Raw genomic sequence first — 25690 nt, 5'->3', positions numbered from 1 at the left:
GAGCCAATACGCTAATCTAGCCTTGTCTAATTTCAAAATGCCAATGTTCTTAATAAACGATATTAATCTGTTTTTCTCCACACTCAACAATCCAACTGCCAACATTATTAGAAGTTGTGTCAAGCTGTTCTTCATTATGGTAAAAGCTAACATTTCTGAGCTTTTACTAAGGGCCAAGAATTATGGTAAGCACTTCATATGTAACCACAATTATGTCCTTACAGATACCCTTAACTCTCATCATATCTGTCTGGCAAAAGACTCAACATAATTGAACTCTTATCTATGTCCATATCCAAGTATTTGAAAATTGCTTTTTAAGAAATGCAGTACATGTGTCTCAATTTAAGTTATTTTATAGCTATAATACCATCTGGAAATCCTACTACGCATCCTTATATTATTTTACTCGTACTTCAAAACTTCTTAACCTGTTTCCTAATTGGCTAACAACCATAACTCTCTAAGATAATAGAAACAATTATACAGGAAGTCATGAATCTTCCCACCAAAACAATAAACTGATCAATAATCATTTCTCCATCTCTTGTGGAGACAAAATATCCTTTCTCCTATTAATAGGCCTTTCAAAAGTTAAAATCTCTTAACTTGTGCTCTGGATCCATTCTCCTTTTTCTCCTTTTTGTAATTGTCTTTTCTCTCCACTGATCTCTCAAAGGAAAAAATGTCCTAAAATTACCTATTCAAAATAAACCAAAACATTTCCTGTGACTCCATATAATTCTAATTCCTGCCCCATATTTCTAATTTCCTCAACAGCAAATTTGTTGAAGATGAGTCTATACTGCTATTTTTTTTTCTCTTCGTAGTCCAGTCCAATCAGGCTTAGGACTTAATACTGCACAAAGACCAAAGCCAGCAAGGACATTCCTTGCTATCAAACCAAATGTCATTTCTTTGTTCTCATCTCACTTGAGCTCACAGCAGCACAGGATTGATCATACTCCCATAAAACACTTTTTTTCTTTTGGCTTGCACAGCACATTTTTGCTTTCTGCCTACCAGACTGAAGGGACTACCAGACTCCTCAAACTCCTTCTCTACTCTTGTCATTCAACATTTGACCCAGGGCTCAGTCCTGTGCCTGATTCTTTGACATTTGCTCTTTTCCCAGGTGACCTTATTTAATCCCAAAGCTTCAAATGTTACTTATGTGCTATTAAGTCCCAAAACTGTACCGTTCAGTGTTTTTCCTAAAATGCCAGGCTTGTCTAACTACCTGCCTACTTCACATTTCCACATGGTTATCTAATAAGCAGTTCAACTGTATGTCCAAAACAGAATGCTTGATTGCCTTTCTATCTTCCTTTAATTCAGGAAAAGGCATCACCATTCACTTATTACTTCAAGCAGAAATAACAGCTTCCATTATTTTTTATTTATTCTTCATTCTATCACATCCAATCCATAGTAAGTCTTACAGAACCCACCTCCAAAATACACCAGATTCTATCCATTTCTATCATCACCAACACCACTACTATATGTTGGCCACCACCAACTCCAGCAAGTGCTACTTTAATAGACTCCTGGTTGGTCTTCCTGTAGCCACTGTTATTACCCTAAAATCCATCACAGAATGCCAAATATAAATAAGATCATTTCCTTTCCCTATCTTTCAGGGGTTTCCCATCATACCTAGGTAAAAATCTAAGCTTCGGGTCTTTGCTTTACCAGTCTTGCATGACCCCAATTACCCTGATTGATATTTATACACTGTGTATACCTATTATCAAAACATCTCATGTACTCTATAAATAAATATACACAACTATTATGTGCCTGTGATTAAAAATTTTAAGTTTAAAAACAATACCAAAGATAAAAAAAAATTAAAGTACTGCATGACCCAGCCTTTGCTCATCTTTTTCATTTCAACTGTATCACCCTGCATCTAAAACATTAATTCTACACTACTCATACTATTATCATTCAGCTTCTCAAATACACCAAAGTCAATTCCCATCTCAAAAGTCTTTGTTGTAGCTGTTTTCTCTGCTAAGATGCTCTGCCTCTCTTTCTTTAATAGCTCAGCTCTAAATTTAAACGTTCTCACCTCAAAAAGGCATTTACTTAACACCCAATACCACTAACACAAAAGCAGGTGCCTTGTCAATCTTGTTTACCACTATGTAACCCACGTCTGGAATTGTGCCTGGCTCCATTACAGGCACTCAATAAACACAAGAAATCTAATTTGCTAAGTGACACAAGACCATTAGAAACAATCTTTCTCAGGGATGCATAGCTGGTAAATGATGAGTGCATTATTTCAAAATGATGAGTGTATTACTTCAAAAAGTCTTATGAATTAGTTTGAAACTAAAATATAAGAAACATTATTACAAATTAAATGTATGAAATAAAACTAATGTTTTTGTTCAGACTTCAATAATTAATACTTTGAAAGAGTCTAAATAATCAGTAGATTATAAATCTGTTCACTAAAATGTAAACATACATGCATCTCTTGGAAAATTTTGTAAATAAAATACACAAAAGAGTAAATCTTACCAGAGTTAATTTTGGCCTGTAACCACTTTTTCATGCACTCTTGGTGGACATACTGCAAACTTCCTGTGCACTTGCATGGCTCTATTAGCAAATTAGATGATGATGCAGCTGCCATCTGACAAATTCTACATAAGTCACCTTCTTCTTCTTCAGAGTCCTCTAAAAGGAGGCTGGAAAAGAAGGCACATTTCCCAAACAGAGCTATCATAACTCATCCTGGTTGATCATTTCCAGTCATACATCACAAACAGTATCTTTTTTACTATTTCTTTCTCTGAGTAAAAAAAAAAAGCAAACAGTAACAAACAACAAAACATTAATAATAAACAGTAACCATGAAAAACCATTTCACTGAGAATAAAAATTATAAATTTTTTTTGATGTCAGTAGGGGGATGCAAATCCCCCCCAAATTATAAGTCTTTTAAAGGTAAATAAAACAGAATAGCTTATTACTTACCTTGAAATGATTTAAAAAATTATCTGTGGTAGGCTTAGTTTAAGATCCGTATTTTTCACAATTGCTTTGAAAGTACTCTGCAATATCCCAGACTGATCAATTCCAACCACGTACTTAACCTTTTCACTTTTGTCCCTTATCTCCTTCAAAATCTCAAGACTACTTTGACAAATTAAATACATATTGGCTTATGGTTTTCTCATTTATGTGTTATCAGAACCACATGTTTAAACTGACACTTTGTACCCTATCACAGTAAAAAACTGAAATGTAGATTTAAAAATTCTCCACTCTCCTACCCCCAGCAATTTTACTAAATCATCCTAATTTCTATAAGGGTAGGCTTTTAAAATGTGGAAAAATTTCCATTAACCTCCTTCCTCTATTTAATAGGCAATCATCATCATGTACTACTTAATTTAAATGCAGAATAGTGTTACATAATAAGCAAAGTAATTGTTAAAATTTCTATTGTTTTAGTCCACTGCTGACATGAAAGAGGTACTGTGTAAATTGGTAATATTGAGTGAACTGTCACTGAAATACAACCTGGATTATATGGATTCCTAAATGAACTTAAAGATTTGTGAGGGCGGCGCCTGTGGCTCAGTGAGCAGGGCGCCGGCCCCATATACCAAGGGTGGCAGGTTCAAACCCGGCCCCAGCCAAACTGCAACAACAAAAAAAAAATAGCCGGGCGTTGTAGTGGGCGCCTGTAGTCCCAGCTACTCGGGAGGCTGAGGCAGGAGAATTGCCTAAGCCCAGGAGTTGGAGGTTTCTGTGAGCTGTGTGACACCACAGCACTCTACCGAGGGCGATAAAGTAAAACTCTGTCTCTACAAAAAAAAAAAAGATTTGTGAAAAGAGATGGACAGACAACTGCAATGTGACTTTTATCCCTTGGCTTAATAAGAGACAGGGTCTCAAGCATAAGTATTTTGAAAGGCTGAAAACATGGTATTTATTTATGTTTTATCTTTAACTTTTTTCAACAAGTTTTTACTTGATAGATGTGGGAAAGGAATACTCATAACCCTGACAGGAGTGCAGACATTTTAGAAAATCAGGTGAGAAACTAGCAATACCCTGGGATATACCCTACCCATAATCCTGACCCATACTACAGAAGAAACCCATGGGGTACTCTGGACTCAACTGCCCCATTCCAACTATACTGATAAGGCTAATAAAAACCTTTTCCAACTGTGTGAGAGCTAAGCTGACACCTGGTCAGTCTCCATTCTGGTTTTCCCCTCTATTGAAGTCTTTCCTTGTCCCTGGACTGGCCTCTTCTCCTTTCTTGCAGACCCTCACCTCGGTTCTATGCCATAACCTCTCAGTATATTCACATTTTTTATATATCTTATTAGTTTAAATGTAAAATGTCCTGGCTACCATTCTTCCATTCTTTGGGATGCCACTGCCTGCTCTCTTCCTCTTCTCTCTCACCTCTTCCCCTGCTATTTCCCCTCTAATGTAAATTAAAGCTTTTATATTCTGAAAAAATTTAAATATAAATGTGTTAAATCTTCATGTATGAGGCAAGATACAATAAAGGAACACAAGCTCTCTATCTCACCCTCTCCCCCCGCCCCTGGCAAAATAACCAACAAATGCTGCTTTTTAAATTAACCATAAAGAATGGTGCTGGCTCAATTTTTTTCTCTCAGAAGATCACTAAACAATTGCTTTGCCCTCTGGCTTACATTATTACACTCAACTAAATCTTGAGGACAAAAAATGTAATAGTTAATTGCATTCCTTAGCAGATGGCTTGCAACAGAGAATTTGCTATAATAAGCAAACATTAAAGCTAACATTACCAGGGTAGAGTAAATCTCTTCCTACAAGAAAGAAAAAACTTGGTGTTTTTCCAAGAGATTTACTCTACCCTGGTAATGTTAAAAAGTTTAAAAACAGGAAGATAATGGCCACATGGTAAAATCTAAAATGACAGCCCCATGCCAAACATCTCAGAAAATGTGCAAGGCTTCCTTTCTTAGAGTTGAAAAGTATTTTCTCGTTAAAGTACCAAAATAAAAAACAAACAAAAACTTCTACAGTAACAACTATGCTTCCCTATAGCTGTAGTGTACTATGCCTTTATGAAAAAAACCACTAAAGTACAACTTTTCTTCCTACATGTGTATTTTTTATGTACCACTCTATCCTACTTTACCATAAAAACTATATTAATACTGAATAACTAGACTAAGATGACAAAATTAATAAAAATTTTATTTTATTCCAAAAAAGGATATAAGGCGAAGAATAGAAATAAATGGTAAATAAATCATTTTAGTAAAGGCTCGAACAGATTTATTAGTAATTCATGAATACTTGGTTCTTCTTACCAATGACATTTAGGCACTCTACCAAAGAGCAGGGTAAGTGATTAAGATTTTTCTTTCTAAGGAGGGAGGGGTGGGGAAAGGAAGAGCAGAGAGAGGGTAGGAGGGAGAGGGGTGGGACCTTGGTGTGTGCCACACCTTTTGGGGGCAAGACATGATTGTTAAGAGGGACTTTACCTAACAAATGCAATCAGTATAACCTGGTTTCTTGCACCCTCAATGAATCCCCGACAATAAAAAAAGAAAAGAAAGAAAGTAGACAGAGAGCATTGTTGCAACAATAAACAGAAACCGTTAAAAAAAAAAAAAAAAAGTAAATTCTAGGACAAAAATAGAGTAAATATCTTAAAATTTAAAAAAGATTTTTCTTTTTTTTTTTGAGACTCTGTCTTACTATGTCGCCCTTGGTAGAGTGCCATGGCGTCGCAGCTCACAGCAAGTAGCTGGTACCACAGGCGCCTGCCACAATGCCTGGCTATTTTTGTGTTGCAGTTGTCACTGTTGCTTAGCAGGACAGGGCTGGGTTTGAACCAGCCAGCCCCATGCATGTGGCAGGCGCAGTAACCACTATGCTATAGGCGCTGAGCTCATCACATGTATCCGTATCCTAAACTGGTTTTAAAAAAAAAATAACCTTCATATTTTGGTGCAATTCACATCCCTAGTGCCTAGCCTCTATTATTAATTCACATTTATTTACCTATGTGGCAGTAGCATTTTACTGAATGCAAATGTTAAGAACTTTCAGATATCAATTTTATGAGAAGCCAATTTAGGGCTTCTCAATTTAGAAATAAGTTCTTTCTGTAGTGTATCCTTATTTCACAGACTCGATACAGGTATTTAAACTTACCTCTCTTTTATTTTCTGCAGTCTTTCTGGATCTCTTGAAGATGCACTTTTAGTTTTATCACTTTTTCCATCAGATGAATTCCAACCTGAAGGAATAATATCTACAGTGATCATGACATTGTCGGTCAAATTAGTTCCTAGTGCTGGAGGGACTGCAAATCGGAATAAGGAACCAGGAAGAATCCCTGTTATTCCTGCATTTCTTCCACCTTGAGCTGAATCTGATGTGGAGCCACTTCTCGTGGCACTGCTCGACTGTGCAGATACTTGTGGCCGGTTGGCAGCCGCTCCAAGAGGATCACTCTGTGCTTCCAAGTGAACCACTTCATTTGGTTCTCTTCTAAAAATGTGAGATCTAGTTGGTATATCAGAGGTAGGTATCCTCGAAGATTCATCTCTTCCCTCTCGCCTCCTTCTAGAAAACAGAGGTGTGCACCTATTTCTAAATGAGGAAGATAACCATGGTCCTGTATTTCTACCTTCAGATTCTTGGTTAAAATTTTCTGAATCTGACTCAGAGCTATGATTTTGGCTAAGAGATGACAAACCCCATCTTCGCCTAAGAAGCCGAAATCCCTGAGAAGCTTCAGATGGCCTATTATCGGGAATTTCAGTAGTTGATGCTGCATTACTACGAGACTGTGAAGCTGTCAAGATTCTTGGAGAAATGTAAGAATTTTCAGAACTCAATGATCTTGTATTCAAGGAATCCTGACTAGATCTTCGTGGAAAAAAAGTAGATGACATGCTAGAAGCTATCCGTGACAGCAATCTCCTGGTTGTCCGCCTACCTTCATTGTCAGAAGATTCTTGAAATGATCTTTGAGATGAAACAACCCTTTCTGAATTGCTTATGGTTGGAGTTTCATCTCTACTAGAAACATAAGACAATCCAGGCTGTGTACTGCTTCGAGGAGATTCTGATTCTCTTGAAGAAAAATTTGATCTTAAAGAATTTCTGCCAGAGTCCCTAGAACTTGGTATGGTCTGATGTTCAGAAGGCAAATGGTGATTTGTGGATGATGTATTCAATTGTAAAGTGCTCAGTGAGTTATCTTTTGGTCTTGCTCCCTGTGAATATGAAGAAGGAACTCTGTCTTGAACATCTGTTTTTGAAAAGAAGGAAGTGTAACCAATTACACGAAGTAATTTCATCATTTTATTAAAACTTGCACTACTAATCACTGCCAAAACGAAACACTGTACTTAAACTGAATACAGCTATATTGTAACTACAGATCTTTATTTTTTTTTTTTTTTTTTTGAGACAGTCTCACTTTATTGCCCTCAGTAGAGTGCCTTGACGTCACAGCTCACAGCAAACTCCAACTCCTGGGCCTAGGAGATTCTCTTGCCTCAGCCTCCCGAGTAGCTAGGACTACAGGTGCCCGCCACAACACCCAGCTATTTTTTTGTTGCAGTTTGGCCAGGGCCAGGTTCAAACCCGCCACCCTATAACTATAGATCTTAATGATTAGTATAAGAAAAACACAAACATGTTTCTCTTTATATTCCTTTTGGTAAAATCTAGTAGTGGTGTGTTAAGTCATATTACAAATACAAAAGAAATGTATTATGAGCTTATGAAAACACAAACAGTTGATGAAGGTAACTTACTCATCAAAAATTAATTGATATGGTAGGAGAATAGCTAGCAACCTAAAATGACACAATATTTTAAATAGGCCAAATAACACAATGTAAATGACTCTCAAAACTATTAAAAGCAAAATCATCATAGGGAAACTATTTTGGAGGTTTCCCAGACTCTGTGTTTTAAGTATAAAAGTCATTTTTAACCTTATTACACAACCTAATAGCTAAAAATTCCAACCTTTCATCTTTTCTTTCAAGTGAATAGCAGTGGTTCTTATGACTCAAAACATACCTTTGCTTTTAAATACTGGCTGGGAACTATGAATCAGAATAGGGCTCTGAAATCTGTACTTAAAAAAAAAAAAACCTTTACTGATGGTTTGAATCTTCAAATGAGATGACAAACACTACATGATTCCTTTGTGAAGAATACTCATTCATACACCTGTATAAGAACTGGATTACTACTATGCTAATGCTTGGAGTTTTATGGAAGGAAAAACTGTCAGGGACTGTGTTTGTTTTTCTGTCCTGTACTTTTATACCCCCAAATCTAAAGGGTATTAGGTTCTGCCGACTAAAGCTTCTCCATCCAAGCAAATGAAAAAAATGTTCTTAAATAAAGCTAACTCCTGTCCCAATAACAGTAATCTAACCCTTTAAAAACAAAATGTGTTTTCTTCTAAATCAAACTCTACATCTATGTGTGTGTGTGTACTTATATGCATGTATTTTCTAAGACAAACAGAGAAGTGAGAAAGAAGGAAGAATAGAACAAGGAGTTCAATCTGCAACTTCCTGTTATCAAGCTAGATAACTCATTACCTTCAGAAGGCCTGCCTGCTATACTTGTCAACTTCAATTAGCACTTTTTTCCTTCTGTTAGTCTGATAGTTTTATTTTTGAAAGTTTAAGGCTATAATAGAATCTTTGTTGATTTAATGAAAATAAAGGCACCTCATGTTATACTAAAGTCATTCTAAACTCTGCCTTTAAATGGTGATTTCAACCTTTAGTTACTTCAGGATTTAAATAGTACTTATTAAACTATATATATTATGGGACAAATTTTATTTGAGTCTTTAAGATTTAGTATGTTACTTTATAACATATATTCTTAAAAAGTAAAAATCCAAGTAAAAAAATTTAAGGGCAGATAGAATCTGGATACTCATATATATATTTTATTTTATTTATTTATTTGAGACAGAATCAAGCTGTCACCCTGGGTAGGGTAATGTGGCATCACAGCTCACAGCAACCTCAAACTCTTGGGCTTAAGCGGTTCTCCTGCCTGCCACCCAAGTAGCTGGGACTACAGGCGTCCGTCACAATGCCCAGCTATTTTTAAAGTTGTAGTTGTCATTATTGTTTGGTGGGCTTGGGCTGGATTCGAACATGCCAGCTCCAGTGTATGTGGCTGGGGCCCTAGCTGCTCAACGAGCCAATGTATATTTTATATTTTTAAAGCAAAACAATAAATACGGCACCTGAAGATAAATCAAGCTAGTCTGAAATCTTCCTATGGGCATAAGATTCACCACTTCATTTATTCCTTTGTGCTGTTATTTTAGTGATATACATAAAGGGGAAAGTGGAATAGTAGATTAGCTATACTTAGCGTAGTTTATACATACATGATGAAGTTGTGAAATCACCACTTCGGTGACTATAATCCATAAGATTACTAATGGAGGAATCCGTTCTCCTCTCCAAATCTCTCCTCTCTCTCAATAAGTCCGTTCCAAATGATCCAAGTACCACTGATGAAGATCTGGGAACTTGATTATGCCTCCAAGAAGAATCTTAAAATAATTGAATAAGTTCTAATTCAGAGACAGCTTTCAAGGTTTTTGATATAAGTTTTCAATAATACAGAGAGGAATTACTGTTATTTATTGTAAGAATCCCAGTTACACAGTTGCAATCAGCAGCAAAATTCAGCAAAACATTAAATTATTCACTAATGAACTAATTGTTTATAAATTACGTCCTACTTTTTCTTTTATGCTTAACATTAAAATCTACCCCCATACATGATGTCAATGTCTGAGTCACTTTTCCTAACATTTGACTATACAGTATGAACATACTGATAGTCAAATCATACTGTAAACTGATTACAAAACAAAAATGTAAATCTTGCCAAAGATGCAGAATTTCACAAAAAGTCAATGAAAGTGTTCTTAAAGAATCGCCAAAATGAAAGCCATGTTGAAATGGAAGATACTGTATTGTGGGTTATAATACAATTTTATCAGAAATATACCACATTTGTTTCATTCTTTATTCTAAGAATTGAAGTTTTGTCACAATTATCTAAATTTTATTAGATATGATTTCATTTAAAAGTAAATTAAAAATTAAGTATCAAATTTCTTTTCCCCTATTTACCTTGAAATTTTTATTCTTCCTTACCTAGTCCCAATAGCCTTAATAATTCCTCTTTGCACATAGAAGAGAACAAAAATATCTCTGGCACAGTGGTCTGTCTACAAAACCGTCTACAAAGTTAAGGTCAGCCTTAATAATTCCTCTTCTACATAGTAGAAGAGAACAAAAATATCTCTGGCACAGTGGTTTGTCTACAAAGTTAAAGTCAGTCTGCTCTTACCCATCACACTACTCTTAATATCCTTCAGATGGGCAGTGTCTTTCCCATGGCGGTCCTGCCTATCAAAATAGAAAGGAATCGCTTACACTAATTCAATTAATAATACAGAAGCATTTTAAGAATTTTCCCTCCAACTGTGTTATCATAAATTTTGTCTCCCCTTAAAATGATCAGCTAACATCTCACTTCAAGAGGACTGTAAGTGAGAAAGAAGCCTCTTGCCCTTTCAACAAAAAAACTTTTCAATCTGTGCAAGAAATATGTGTCTCTGAATACAAAATACCAACATAAAGCTTAATGAATAGACGGTCTAAATCCTAGAGTGGCTAAGTAATTTGCCCAATCCCATTCAACTAGTTACAGGGCTAGAATTGTGACTTGCTAATTCCTTGCATGGAACTCTCAGTAGAATATCATCAACTATTTTTTTTTTAACTGAAGAGTTTCCATATTTTCTGAAAATAAATATTATATACCACAATGTTCATCATTTTTTTTTTTTTTTTTGGTAGAGACAGAGTTTCACTTTATGGCCCTCGGTAGAGTGCCGTGGCATCACACAGCTCACAGCAACCTCCAACTCCTGGGCTTAAGCGATTCCCTTGCCTCAGCCTCCCGAGTAGCTGGGACTACAGGCGCCCGCCACAACGCCCAGCTATTTTTTGGTTGCAGTTCAGCCGGGCCGGGTTTGAACCCGCCACCCTCGGTATATGGAGCCGGTGCCTTACCGACGAAGCAACAGGCGCCGCCCTATGTTCCTCATTTTTAAAAGATAGGCTTAGGCAGTATTTTTAGCATGTAATACATATCAGTAAATTTGGCTTTCTTAGTTAACAATTCTAAAAATTTATCTCCTGTAATAACAAGGACAACACCCATCACTTTTACCATTTCTGATCTATTGTCCTAACACAGATTCTACTTGCTTTTAATCCCAAACCTAAGAACAACCATGTTACATTTAGCAAAAAAGGCTTTTCTCCAAAATACATATAAGATTTACTCTTACAGAACTTAGTTCTTACCTGATACTGCACTTAAACCATTTCCAATATTTCTCCCAGCTGAGGTAGAAGTACAGTTTGTACAAGAAAGTTTAGGTCTTTTTGAATCATGATCCCTTTGCTGGTTCTGCGATCTTGAGTGTGCTCCCTGAGTTATCTCAGACTCACTATACCATGAAGACTGAAATGGTGATGCAGATGCTGATGTAGACTGTTAAAAAATATGGTTTAAGTTAAAAAATATGGTTTTAAGGAACAAAATACTTGCACTCAGTTATTAAATTTAACAAAGGCCAGGTGTGGTGCCTCAAACCTGTAAATCCTACCACTCTGGGAGGCTGAGGCAGGTGGACAGCTTGAGTTCACACGTTCGAGACCAGCCTGAGCAACAGCGAGACCATGTCTCTAAAAAATAGCTCAGTATTGTGACAGGTGCCTATAGTCCCAGCTACTTGGGAGGCTAAGGCAAGAGGATTGCTTGAGTCTAAGAGTTTGAGGTTGCTGTGAGCTATGACGCCATGGCAGTCTACTGAGGGCAACAAAGTGAGACTCTGTCTTAAAACAAAACAAAAAAACTTAAATTTAACCTAAATCCTCTAATAAATTCTCAAGGACCACTTGTTCCTTACAAGTACCAATTTTTCTACCTTGTAGTTTTTCTTAGTCTTTGTTCCCTTCTACCACTTGTGCCTTTACTATATAATTGTTATGTTGGTGAGCTACCAATCTGATTTAGCATTCTCTTTGTATCTGTAAATAAATATATATGTACATATTCATAATATTATGTACTACAATAATATAATATGAAACACTGAAGAGCAAACACTTTATAATCATTTTTCCTGGTTTGTTTGTTTTTTGAAACAGAATCTCACTTTCTTGCCTTTGGTACAGTGTCATGGCGTGATAGCTCACAGCAACCTCAAACTCTTGGGCTCAAGTGAGTCTTTTGTCTCAGCCTCCTGAGTAGCTGGGACTATAGCTACAACTATTTTTTAGAAATGGGATGTTACACTTGCTGAGGCTGGTCTGGAACCTGTGAGCTCAGACAATCCACCAAACTCAGCCTCCCAGAGTGTTAGGATTATAGGCATGTGTTACCCTACCGGCTTGTCCTGGTTTATTATTTCAACCTTCTAATCTGTTCCTCTGAAATATGGACAAAACACCAAAGTATAAAATGATTGCGAATACTTAGTAAAAAATACATTTTTTCAGGTAATAAAAAACATATCATTCTTCTGATGCTTATTCTCAAAAATATGTTATACAATACTAATAATGGTATGCTAAAACAAAAGAAAGAAATCCTTAACATCTGAGATTTTTTCATCAATGAATTAAAACTATGTAAGTCATAATTTTAGAACTCTTAGTTCATGGTTCTTTTAACACATACACAAAATAAAACTTGCAACACAAATCCACTAATAATGTACAAACTATTTTACTTTTAATTCTTTTCTGGTTAAATAGTATACTCAATGTAATGCATAAAAGAGAATTAGTTTATGCCCTTAAAAATTTTGGTTTAAATAACAAGAATATATTTCTACTGCAACTACTAAAATTCTCCTAGTATTTTTATAAAAAAATTTCCTTCGTTGCAAAGTTCTTATCTACATGCTCACTTGCATACACCCCCCTCCCAACAGGCATATAATGCATAAATTGCATAGAGACACCCAGGATTCCTATGATAAAAGTAATTTTCAAGGCTATGTTAACATGTAAATTAGGCAATAAATGGTTTATTGTATTAAAGAATATTAAAATATTAAAATGAAACATCTTTTTAAGTGTTATTTTGCTTAAAAAGAGTTAAAAATTTAACATATCATGCATAGGCCATGTCAGTCTTCATTAATCTCAAATTCGTACGATAAACATGAGTGCCACTGAAGTTCTAGAGCAGCAACTCTAGAACTCGTGTGCTATGAGAGGATCTTAGGTGTGCCACAAACATTTTTAAAGATCATTAATTAAATTATTTTCAAAAGAAGTTCAAAGCACAGTAAATTCTTTTTTTTTTTTTTTTTTAAATTTAAGCCTGCTGGGAAAGTTTATAGGTTCAAGTGTGCTGGGAGATTAAAAAGGTTGAAAAACATTGCTCTAAAGCAGGCATCTTCAAACTTTTTAAATAGGGGGCCAATTCACTGTCCCTCAGACCTTGGAGGGCTGGACTATAGATTAAAAAATAAACTATGCCTGCTTGGGAGGCTGAGGCAGGAGAATCACGTAAGCCCAAGAGTTAGAGGTTGCTGTGAGCCGTGTGACGCCACGGCACTCTACCCGAGGGCGGTACAGTGAGACTCTGTCTCTACAAAAAAAAAAAAAAAAAAAACTATGAACAAACTCCTATGCACACTGCACATATCTTATTTTGAAGTAAAAAACGAAACGGGAACAAATACAATTCACACCGCTTCATGTGGCTCACGGGCCGCAGTTTGAGGACGCCTGCTCTAGAGTATAATTATAATATAAAAAAAACATAATAGGAGGCCTACTGAATGTTTTATAAAAAATATCTGAGGGAGGCAGAAAGATTCAGAGAAAACAAAAACTAGAGTTCACTAAGTAGCCGAATGAAGGGCATTACAGATAAGAACTATTCTACTATCAGACTTCTAAGACATTAATATTTATGTGATCTTCTATTGTGCTTCAATTATAAGAAGCAAACTGCATGCATTCAAGACGTGTGTTAGGGCAGGTGCAGTGGCTCACGCCTGTAATCCTAGCACTTAGGAGGCTAGGATTTTGAGTTTGAGAGCAGCCTGAGCAAAAGTGAGACTCAGTCTTTACTAAAAAATAGAAAAAAAACTGAGGCAAGAGGATCGCTTCAGCCCAAGTTGGAGGTTGCCATGATCTATGACACCACAGCACACTGTCCAGGGCAACTGCTTGAGACCCTGTCTCAATATGCAAACAAACAAACAAACACACACATGTATTAGTAGTTCACAGTTAACACTGGACATACGTGAAAAAGCAAAAGACAGAAGGCTGAAAAAAGAAATGGGCTAGATAAGAATTTCACCCATCCTCTGCCCAGAGAATATTTTGTAAATTGAATATGACATTCTTCAGCTTAGCACAAACTTGGCTTCACATCCATTCTGTATCAATATTCCCCAGAGGCCTAAACAATAAACTAGAGCTAGCCTAAGAAATAAAATTCATCAGAACTGAACGATTTTATATACCATTATTAGGGCTCTATGACATCTTATCCTACAGGCCAGTGGTTCTAAAACCTTTGGAATCAGAGACCAAAACAAAAAAGTTTTAATTAAAAATTAAAAAAACTGTCAAGTTTGACTACAGGACATCTAACAGCAAATACCACATAATCCTGTCCCCATTTTTTTAAATGGTATTTACTACACTCATAAAATTTGAAGGACATAATCCACAATATGTCTTTTAAATTGAATAAATTTAGAACGTTTAAGGAAGGACTATGTCAGATCAACTTCTGTTTAGGAAGACCCTGAGAAGTGTGAAGGATGGAATGGACAGGAAGTAGCAAAAACAACTAGGAAGCCATTGGAATAGCAAGAAATAAGTTCCTGCAACAGAAGTAGTGGGAACAGAGAAAAATTATAAAAGATAAAAATTCTTCAGATTTAGAGACAACATAAGAAATCAAGAAATAGGCTCGGGACCCATAGCACAATGGTTACGGGCACCAGCCACAAACACTGAGGGTGGCATGTTCGAACCCAGCACAGGGCAGCTAACAACAATGACAACTGCAACAAAAAATAGCCAGGCACTATGGCAGGCACCTGTAGTCTCAGGTACTTGGGAGGCTGAGGCAAAAGAATCGCTTAAGCCCAAGAGTTGGAGGTTGCTGTGAGCTGTGACACCACAGCACTCCACCAAGGGCAACATGGTGAGACTCTGTCTCCAAAAAAAAAAAAAAAGGAAAGAAAGAAAGAAAAAGAAATAGAAATAGTCTAAAACCACTTAACCACTTCAGTTTCCTGGCACTGGCTACTGATAAGTGACTGTGCCATTGGTTAAAAGTATTTACTGCAGAGGAACAGTCTTAGACAGTAAAGCAGCAGTTCTCAACCTGTGAGTTACGACCCCTCTGTAACAATGAAAATACATTGAGGCATCAGGAAGGGTGAGAACTACTGCAATACAACAATAAATGTTACTTTAGATACTTAAAATTTGAAATGCTCAAGGCCTACAGACATATTCACCTTTCAGTAAACAATTTTCATGATCCATAACTCAAAAGTTAGCCTGTACAATCTGTATAGCACCCTAGAGATGAAAAATATTAATACCAGCATACAAAAGGGTAAGTCCTGACTAGTTTTGCTGCTGGCATAAATTCAAATATTAAACTATTTCCTGGTTCCACAATCCATTTTGTCCATTGTTAAAATATCTTCACTCTGAAACAGTTTTTTGCCCTCTGATTTCTTTTAACATTTAAAGTATTGGTTTCATTTAGCAATATATTATCCCTTCTTCTATCTGGAACTGTTGAGGCAAATGAAATCAGTGAGTAAGTCTGTCTTCAGAGCACACAATCTTCTGCATAATGGATAAACAAGTAATTTGGGAGTTGTAATTACTGATAAATCCTGCTATTGAAAAATTTCCAGATCAGCAAATACTGTAAACTAATTGTTCGTAACCTCCTGCTAAACTGAAATTAAAAAGAAAAAATGTCCAGATCTCAGCCATAAGCAACAACTTAGAACTTTGAACTCTTCGCTGTTTTAAATATTCACGTAATAAAGAATACCCATTTCCACACTACTCTGGAAGAAACTTACAATCTTATTTCTGTTCAAAATGAGTGGTCTTGGCTCAGCGCCTGTGACTCAAGCGGCTAAGGCGCCAGCCATATACACCTGAGCTGGCGGGTTCGAATCCAGCCTGGGCCTGCTAAACAATGGCTGCAACCAAAAAATAGCCGGGGGTGCCTGTGGTCCCAGCTACTTGGGAGGTAGAGGCAGGAGAATCGCTTGAGCCCAGAAGTTGGAGGTTGCTGTGAGCTATGATGCCACAGCACTCTACCCAGGATGACAGCTTAAGGATCTGCCTCAAAAAACAAAACAAAACAAAAAAAAAGAGTGGCCTTCAGGGAGGTGCCTGTGGCTCAGTTGGGTGGGGCGCTGACCCCATACACCAAGGGTGGCAGGTTCCAACATAGCCCTGGCCAGCTAACAACAGTGACAACTGCAACAAAAACAGCCTTGCGCTGTGGCGGGCACCTGTGGTCCCAGCTACTTGGGAGGCTGGGGCAAAAGAATTGCCGAAGCCCAAGAGGTGGAGGTTACTGTGAGCTGTGACGCCACAGCAGTCCACTGAGGGTGATAAAATGAGACTCTGTCTCCAAAAAAAAAAAAAAAAAGGAGTGGTCTTCTTAATTTTCATAAAAGACATTGGCTGATCTTAAGAATATGTGGATCCGGGCGGCACCTGTGGCTCAAAGGGGTAGAGCGCCGGTCCCATATGCCAAAGGTGGCGGGTTCAAACCCAGCCCCGGCCAAAAAAAAAGAAATATGTGGATCCATCCCATGTCCAACTTTATGAGAAATCTAGGAAAAATACTTTACTAATATAAGATGGAAGGACTCAGAATACATTTAAACCATAAGACACTCTAGGTACAATACCTGGGTTAAGACAGACTACCAAAAAAGTAAAAATATTTGGATCACCATTGTTCTTTACAGAACCACTTTAACTATCTTGTAATTTGGCATCATGTCCTTTGCTTACACAGGTTTTACTAGGAAACAGTTTCACTAAACTAAGTTATGTACTTATAATAGGAATACTAACTGAAGATACTGTCCACTATATCATTATTCCACTATTTTCAGAGCAAACTGCCAAGCTTTGCTTCCTCTGAGAAACTATATATCTCTCTTTTCCTTATGAATAATACACATTAAAGAGTTGGTTGTATTTCCCTGTGATCTAGCTGATATCCAAAGTAAGAGCCTAAGTTTAACTTTAAAACGCTGCAGGGTTCATGTAGTACATATCAATGTTACCTACCACCCCTACTCACTCTCAGTATTTTTTACCTATCTTTCAATATTCTACCTGTATTTATCCCGACATTTTAAATTATTTTCATTTTCTTATTTAATTGTATATGCATACATGTATTAATTGATTCTTTTTTTTTTTTTTTGCAGTTTTTTGGCTGGGGCTAGGCTCGAACCCACCACCCCTGGTATATGGGGCTGGCACCCTACTCCTTGAGCCACAGGCACCACCCGTATTAATTGATTCTTAATAAGACTGAAATGATCAGTTTTATACATTTGGGTTTTTTTTAAAGAAACAAAAACCTTATAAAGGACGAATGAATATAAATACATTCAGAAAAGGAATCAGACAATTGCTACATGGAAATATTACGCAATAATAATCATGCAAAGAAAGCAACATTCACATTGTCAAATAAGAGTATGTCCATTATAGAATGCTGACTCTGAGATTCAGTACAGTCATCAGTTAACTTATGTTTTTTTTTGGTAGAGACAGAGTTTTACTTTGTCGCCCTTGGTAGAGTGCCGTGGCGTCACACAGCTTACAGCAACCTCCAACTCCTGGGCCTAGGCGATTCTCCTGCCTCAGCCTCCTGAGCAGCTGGGACTACAGGCGCCCGCCACAACGCCCGGCTATTTTTTTTGTTGTTGCAGTTTGGCCGGGGCTGGGTTTGAACCCACCACCCTCGGTATATGGGGCCGGTGCCCTGCTCACTGAGCCACAGGCGCCGCCCAGTTAACTTATTTTTTTAAGTATCAAAAAATAGACAACTCATATTTATAAATAATAGTTAAAAGATAATTTTGAAAAAGAGATCATGCTAAGTCTTGTAGGCAATAGAAAAAGAAGAAATACATCAAAATCATTCTACTTGTTCTGGGTACACCTGATATTAAAGTTGGAGAAAATATATTATTATAAAAGACAAATTACAAAGATATGTCACTTATAAAGGAGGATACAATATCCTAAACAACATATTAACATGTTGAGTTAAAAATTAATGTTTAAGTAATATACTTTGGTCAAAATTAAAACCAATTTAGGTGAAGAATCCCTTGAGCTTAAGAGAATACAGGGATCCTCCCTGGAGTCCAGGCGTTAAAGGGAGACTCTATCTCTACTAAAAATAGGGGAAAAAAAATTTAGTTGGGTGTAATGGCATGCACCTTTAGTCCTAGCTACTTGTTTGACTAAGGCAGGAGGATTGCTTGAGTCCAGGAGTTTGAGGTGGCTGTGAGCTAGGCTGAAGCACTGGTACTCTTGCCTGGGCTATAGAGCAAGACCCTGTCTCTAGAAAAAATTATTATTGTTATTTAAAAAGAGAAAGTATAGATATGGGGATTTAAAAAAAATTTTTAACTTCAGTCTTACTCTGAATATTTTATAAAATACTTATTACTGTGTACATTTTCAATGAGGTTTTTTCATACATTCCATCACAGGATATATAAATACATAAACACCAAAACTGAAACAGAAACTTCCACTAAACGATTCTTTTAGATTCACTTACCTCAAAATCAGACTTTTGCAAATTATTTTAAGTAGCTGTTCAGCCAAAGGTGCAATGAACTTAAAAGATAAGCTGCATTAAACCTACAAACCAATGCCTTCTGAGATCCACACTGTCTTATACTACCAGTATTGTGCTGCAACACTGACAAGCTATTTCAAAAGCTGTTAGTCCTAAGGAAAACTAGCTACTTAGAGGAGATGGATAAATCAGTACAGTCTCATTACTAATCATGATAATAAAATACAGACATTCACGTAAAAGATTACTGGCATTTTCATGAAGGTGCAGCTTGTTAATTCAATAATCACCCAACATTAAAAGCAAAATACTTAAAAGAAAAACACTTAACTGTTATTCCACCAGTTTTGTGTACACAGAGAAAAAAAAGACAAATTGAGTGTGCTGTTAGAGCAGTGGTTCTCAATCTTCCTAATGCCACAAGCCTTTAATATAGTCCAAAGAGGTCACAACCCACAAGTTGAGAACAGCTGCGTTAGAGGGAAAGGATGCAGTTTTTATTTCTTTGACAAAGTCATCATTATCAACCAGTTTATTTATTAAATTTATACTGATTCTGATAGTTATATTTGCAAGTACAAATTTTCCAAGTCTTTGGAAAGTATGATTTTCTATAAAGCTACTATTATTATTCTGGAGTCCAAGTTTAAAAGACACTAATAATTTAATTTGCTACAGATATATTAATGTTTTTGATTGCAGGACACCTCAGATTCAATTATTACTTTTTTTGTTGTTAAGCAGGCCTGAGCCAGGTTCAAACCCACCGCCCGTGGTGCACAGGGCCGATGCTCTAACCAGTGAGCAACAGGCACCCAGCCAATCTATTACCTTTTTAAAATTTAAAAAAAAAAAAAAAAGTCCTGAGGACTTTGTACATATATTCCAAATTAAGGTGTTACCTGATATTCAGAGTCCAGTCTGAATGAAGGGTCTCTTGAGTGATAGTTATCATTTAAACTACTTCCTCTGCTTCCAGACATCATTCTAGCACTTAAAGAGTTGGAGGGTTGAACAGAAATTCTTCTTGGAATTCTTGAAGGTTTAGACTCCATTCTTAAGGTTTACTGTAAAATGCAAATTTTCATTAATTGCCTTTGGGAAAACATACAGGCTTTTACTACTTAATCCTCATTAATCATCACCGTAAATCAAGAATTAGACATGCAAATTAACTATATCCCACAATGTAAATTGTGAGACTATCATCACTACCTCTCTTCTATAAGGCAGAGATCAGAGGTCCATCAATGGTTTCCTAACTACCCATAAAATGAAACAAGCAAACATGAGAAAAATGGAATGAGGAACTTCGAGGTCTGTTCTTTCCCAAACATGAGTACTTTCCTTACTCAGTTTTGGCAATATAAAAAATCCTATATGAATTTACCTTTGATTTTCTTGGTATTTTTCTCTATTAGTGTTTTCAATGCTTATAGCTATTGTGTTGTCTGCATACCTAAATATGCTATCATACGCTTGTATGTGCCTGGAAAGTCCATACATTTCCCATCTAATTCCTGGTCATTGTTTTAAACACAGCACGTTTCTTCTCTGTGTGTTTCCACTTTGTACATAAGACATCATACTACTTCGTAATTTTTTAACCTTTCAATTTCTCCTTTGCAACAATGAATTTCCAGGTCAAGATCATTTAATTTAAAAAATTATTGCCTGGAATACAACAGGTATTCAGTAAGTGCAAATTAAAATGTTATGAAAGAATGAAGTTTTTTTTCTTTCATTTACCATTCTTAAATATAACAAAAATAGTATCAATAGCTAATATTTATGGGGCATTATATATCAGGCCTGGGGATAAATGCTTTCTGATTCATTCAATCTCCAAACCAACCCTGTGAGGCTGGTGCTATCTTATTCTCACTTTATAGATAAGAAAACTGGCACTGAGAATAAGTAATTCGCACATGATCACACAGCTATGAAGTATCACAAGGTTTTCAAAGAATGCTTATTGTACTGTTGGAAAGTGATATATTTTAAGTAAAAAGATCTATAAAACTATAAAAGGTAACCCTTAAGCTATGCCTAACACATTTGTGAGATTCATCCATTTTGCTGCAGGCAGTTGTTAAGTTCTTTGACAAAGTCATCCGCATCAACCAGTTTAGTTATTAAATTTATACTTATTCTTATAAATTTACTCTAATTTGTTTACATAGTTTTCTATTGTATGAATGCGCACAATCTATTTTCCATTCTATAATGAATGTACATTGGATTGTTTCCAGTTTGAAGCTATTACAAATAGTACTGTTATAAGGGCATTATTTTCATAAAAGATTTAAATTTTTTTGGGGCAAGGATTTAGAAGGCGGCCTCTGACTGTATCTCATATATAAATGGAATCACACAATATTTGTCATTTTGTGATTGGCTTATTACACTTAGCCTAATGCTCTCTAGTTTCATCTATATTGTAGCATATGTCAGAATCTTCTTCCTTTTTAAGGAGGAATAATACTGCACTGTATGTAAAGTCATCTGTCCCCTAAGGGGTATGTTGAGAAATGTGTCATTAGGCTAATTTTGTCACTGTGCAAACATGTCCTCGATATTGCTCCTAGGCTACCAATATGTGGGCATATTACCCTACTGAATACTGGAGGCAATTGTAACACAATGGTAAATATCTGTGTATCTGAATATAGCCATACATAGAATAGGTATAGTAAAAATATAGTATTATAGGGCGGCACCTTGGCTCAGTGAGTAGGGTGCCAGCCCCATATATCCGAGGGTGGCTGATTCAAACCCAGCCCCGGCCAAACTGCAACAAAAAAAGAGTTGGGCGTTGTGGTGAGTGCCTGTAATTCCACCTAGTAGGGAGGCTGAGGCAAGAGAATCGCCTAAGCCCAAGAGCTGGAGGTTGCTATGAGCTGTGACACCACAGCCCTCTACCGAAGGCAACAAACTGAGACGCTGTCTCTTAAAAAAAAAAAAATCATAATAATAATATATATAACATAGTATTATAATCTTATGGATCCACCTCCAGGAGTGTGGTCCATCATTGATTAGAAACATTGTTAATGTGGTGTACATGACTGCACCTAATGGGTATAAAGTTTCGATTTTATTTTTTATTGTTTTTCTTTTTTGAGACACAGTTCACTCCATCACCCTGGGTAGAGTGCCATAACATCATGGCTCACAGCAACCTCAAACTCTTGGGTTCAAGTGATTCTCTTGCCTCAGCTTCCCAAATAGCTGGGACTACAGGCCTCTATCACCACGTTGGTTAGTTTTTCTATTGTTAGCAGAGATGGAGTCTTGCCCTTGCTCAGACTGGTCTCAAACCCCTGAGCTCGAGCAATCCACCCATGTCAGCCTCCCACAGCGTTAGGATTACAGGCATGAGCCACTGTACCCGGCCTAAAGTTTCAATTTTACAAAATGAAGTGAGGTATGGAGACAGATAGTAGTAATGGTTGAACAAAACTGTGAATGCATTTAATAACACTTAACTGTACACTTAAACAGTTAGGATGATAAATTTTATCTTATGTGTATTTTACTACAATAAAAATTTGAAGGGGAGAGAAAAGGATGATGCATGTGTTTGAAAAATGAGTTGTACAACTGAAACCTATATTTGGAGCAGCAGAACTTCAGATTCTGCCCAAACTCCATTCCCCAAAAGATAGGATATTTATACTATGGAGAATAAAGATCTTATAGGCATTTCTTCCCACACCTCTCTATCCCATGTACTATCATCTCTGCAGGGAGTCAGGTAGACTCAGTAAAGAAATAAAAAAGAAAAGAAGAAGAAGAAGAAATAAAAAAGAATTTACTCAGTATTGGGACCCAAAGACTCTTTCTTAGTCCCTAATGACACTTGTCAGAAGACTGCTGGATCACCAAATATCAGAGGTGAAATTTCTGACCTCATTTGGAATAATCTCCCTTTAAAAGCTCACTTGCCACCTCACTCCACAGCAAAGTCCACCAGTAGTCACCAAGAGTTCATCAAGTTTTTCCTGCAATAGACAAACATAAAGGACCACTATGTATGCAAGGAAGGCCACCAATATGAAAGAAAAACCAACAAAACAAGGAACTTAGATGATGCAAGGAAAAGAAAATTTGAGGGTGAGGAGATAATTCTTTTCCTCAAAGGGATCAAACAACATTCATTCATTAAAGAGCTCATGGAAATTCAAAATGTGACACTTTTTAAAATGAGACACACAGAAATAAATTCAACATAAGGACTTAGATCAAGTTGAGGAAACCTCCCAGAAAGCATAACAAAAAGAAGAAAACATAACACGTAAATCAGAGAATTGTCAAGAGGATTATCGTTTGACAGAGTTATAGCAAAGGAGAAAAGAAAATAGAAATAAATAAAGAAAAAAGGAATCTTTCTAGAACTGAAGGACATAAACCTCCACATTCAAAGGGCTAAAGAGTATTCAGCAAGACCAAGAAAAAAAGACAACTTCATGCACAACATATCATCTTTAAATTTCAGAAAACCAGAAATAAAGAAAAGAGCCTTTAAGTTCCAGTGCTGACAAATAAGTCATATACAAAGTACTATCAAAGTAATAAGCATGGTTTCTTAACAGGAACATTAAACTTTTAGGACAGTAAAACTACCTGTGTAAGGCAGAGAATAGGCCACCTTTTTCAACATTCGAGTTCACACAAAAAAATCAAAACAAAACAGAAACATAGTAAGTTCAACGAAGAGCATATTCTAGGAAAATAGAAGTGTAAAGTGCAAACATGAAACTGAAGAAGTAATGACAAAGAGAAAGTTGAGGATGGTATACAGAAAGCATAGGGAGCAAGCCATCAGACTGAAGCAGGACTCAGGTTGCAAAAGTTCTAAGGAAAAAATTGCGCCACATACAAACTCTATTTTGTTGCCATATGGTAGATGGCAGTACAACTGGAAAAAACACACTAAGTGCATAGAAGGGCAATTTGAATAGCAAAAAATATAATAGTAAAAAACCAAGAAATAACAGTATAAGCACAAGGTTTAGAAAAAAACCAAAGTAAATAAATCCTAGAAGAAAGAGTTAAACAGTTGAGGGTCACTGCCTATGGAAAGTAGGACTAGGGCCTGAGTAAAGAGTGGGACAAAGGATACTTTTCCCTGGTAGCAAGATGACTGTTATTTCCATTTGCTAGAAAGAGTCCCAGTTTATGCCCCCAAAAGTCCTCTCCTATGCTCATTATCTCAGAATATTGTCTCTTATAAGTAGCCTGGTTTGGTTGATAAAGCATATGGTCAGTTTTTTATAAACTATGTACATATAAGTCCAACAAAATTTTTCATTAAAAAGAGGCGAATTTTGAATTGGAAATTTTAAAAGGCATTCATTAGGAAAAAAACATTAATGGTTAAACAATGACATGCAAAAGCCCATAAATAATTAAGTAGCAGACATTATTTTATCAAGAAGGCTATGAAAACACTAAACAAGAAACTGTATTTGTGAAATGAGGATTTTAAACATAAAGACAAAATGCTTTTTGAAAGAGGTATGTCAAGAGTTGGTTCTACAGCAGCAATAATGCTTCTTAACTATACCTCTTGTAGTTTCTTTGCCTATATTTATACTCAATTCTTACTTGCAGAATAAAACTAACCTAGTAGGAAATCTGTACAAAACCTCTTGGGAGAAGGCAAAGAGGGAAAGTCCTCAGAGAGATATAATTTGACACCGTATGAAACTATTTTTGGCAATTCCTCTACATTAAGTTGATTGAATTTTGACAATGTAGGTGTTACATGAAAACTTATATAATTTGGTTGCATAAGTGGTAGGTCAATAGCAAAAAATACAGTGAAAAGTAAAATGAGCACTCCTAGAAAAACTTTTGCCAACTTACAAGGTTCTATGAGGCATCTTTTCAAGTTCATTGATTCAAAAACTTTTAGGTACTTATGTGCTAAATACATTTGTTAATACTAAACAAAGGGGGGAGGTGGGAGGATGTCCCTGAACATATTGAGATGGTGCCTACAAAGAAATTGTAGTCTAGTAGGGAATAAATTATACAAATAAACACAGTCACATGCTATGAACAGAAAGGTGTAAGAAAAACTAGCAGAAAAGGTATACTTGAAGCTTAATGGTTTTAACTAAGATTTAAAAGTGTACAACCAAAAAAAGGGTCATATGTACAATCTTTCCTCAATGGTCAAAGTAGGGGTCTCTTAATTTCCTTCTGTCACTATTTAGTGGTTCTTTAAATTCAGATTTGATTCCAGAATTAAAAAGCCAGGTTCTCTTCCTGCTGGGTGCTAAGATAAAACTTATCCGCAGGGCTGGCTTCACAGATGAGCCACCTGTGCTTGATTAAAAGTTCTGCTGTTGTTCGGCTCGGCACCTGTGGCTCAAGCAGCTAAGGCGCCAGTCACATATACCTGAGCTGGTGGGTTCGAATCCAGCCCTGGCCCACCAAACAACAATGATGGCTGCAACAAAAAAATACCCGGGTGTTGTAGCGGGCGCCTGTAATCCCAGCTACTTGGGAGGCGGAGGCAGGAGAATCACTTGAGCCCAGGAGTTGGAGGTTGCTGTAAGCTGTGATGCCACAGGCACTCTACCCAGGGCAACAGCTTGAATAGTGAGCAGGGCGCTAGCTACATACACCAGGCTTGCTAAACGACAACTGCAACCCCAAAATAGCTGGGTATTGTGGCAAGCGCCTGTTA

The 25690-nt window shown here is 36.6% G+C and overlaps 1 protein-coding gene across 6 annotated transcripts in view; it reads right to left on the bottom strand.

Annotated features, from left to right (window-relative positions):
* The window catches only part of MARCHF7 (membrane associated ring-CH-type finger 7), a 54681-nt gene that overhangs the window by 11961 nt on the left and 17030 nt on the right, over positions 1 to 25690 (bottom strand). For 3 of the 6 annotated variants that reach the window (XR_008381134.1, XM_053596510.1, XM_053596512.1), the window contains exons 2-6: positions 19893 to 20057; positions 11433 to 11622; positions 9431 to 9598; positions 6199 to 7303; positions 2536 to 2705 (exon numbers count right to left, since the gene is read on the bottom strand). Coding sequence is in view for 5 of the 6 variants with exons in the window: in XM_053596510.1 (XP_053452485.1) it covers positions 2536 to 2705; positions 6199 to 7303; positions 9431 to 9598; positions 11433 to 11622; positions 19893 to 20045 (1786 nt within the window). In the remaining variant the exon portion in view is untranslated. Of the gene's footprint in view, positions 1 to 2535; positions 2706 to 6198; positions 7304 to 9430; positions 9599 to 10407; positions 10429 to 11432; positions 11623 to 19892; positions 20058 to 22901; positions 22995 to 25690 lie in introns of those variants that run through there. The other 3 variants (XM_053596511.1, XM_053596513.1, XM_053596514.1) reach the window with 3 other exon arrangements.

Source organism: Nycticebus coucang, chromosome 7, assembly GCF_027406575.1.
Source record: "Nycticebus coucang isolate mNycCou1 chromosome 7, mNycCou1.pri, whole genome shotgun sequence".
Classification (NCBI taxonomy): Eukaryota; Metazoa; Chordata; class Mammalia; order Primates; family Lorisidae; genus Nycticebus; species Nycticebus coucang.
The sequence above is the reverse complement of the archived record's forward strand: the minus strand, read 5'-3'. Positions and strand labels throughout refer to the sequence as shown.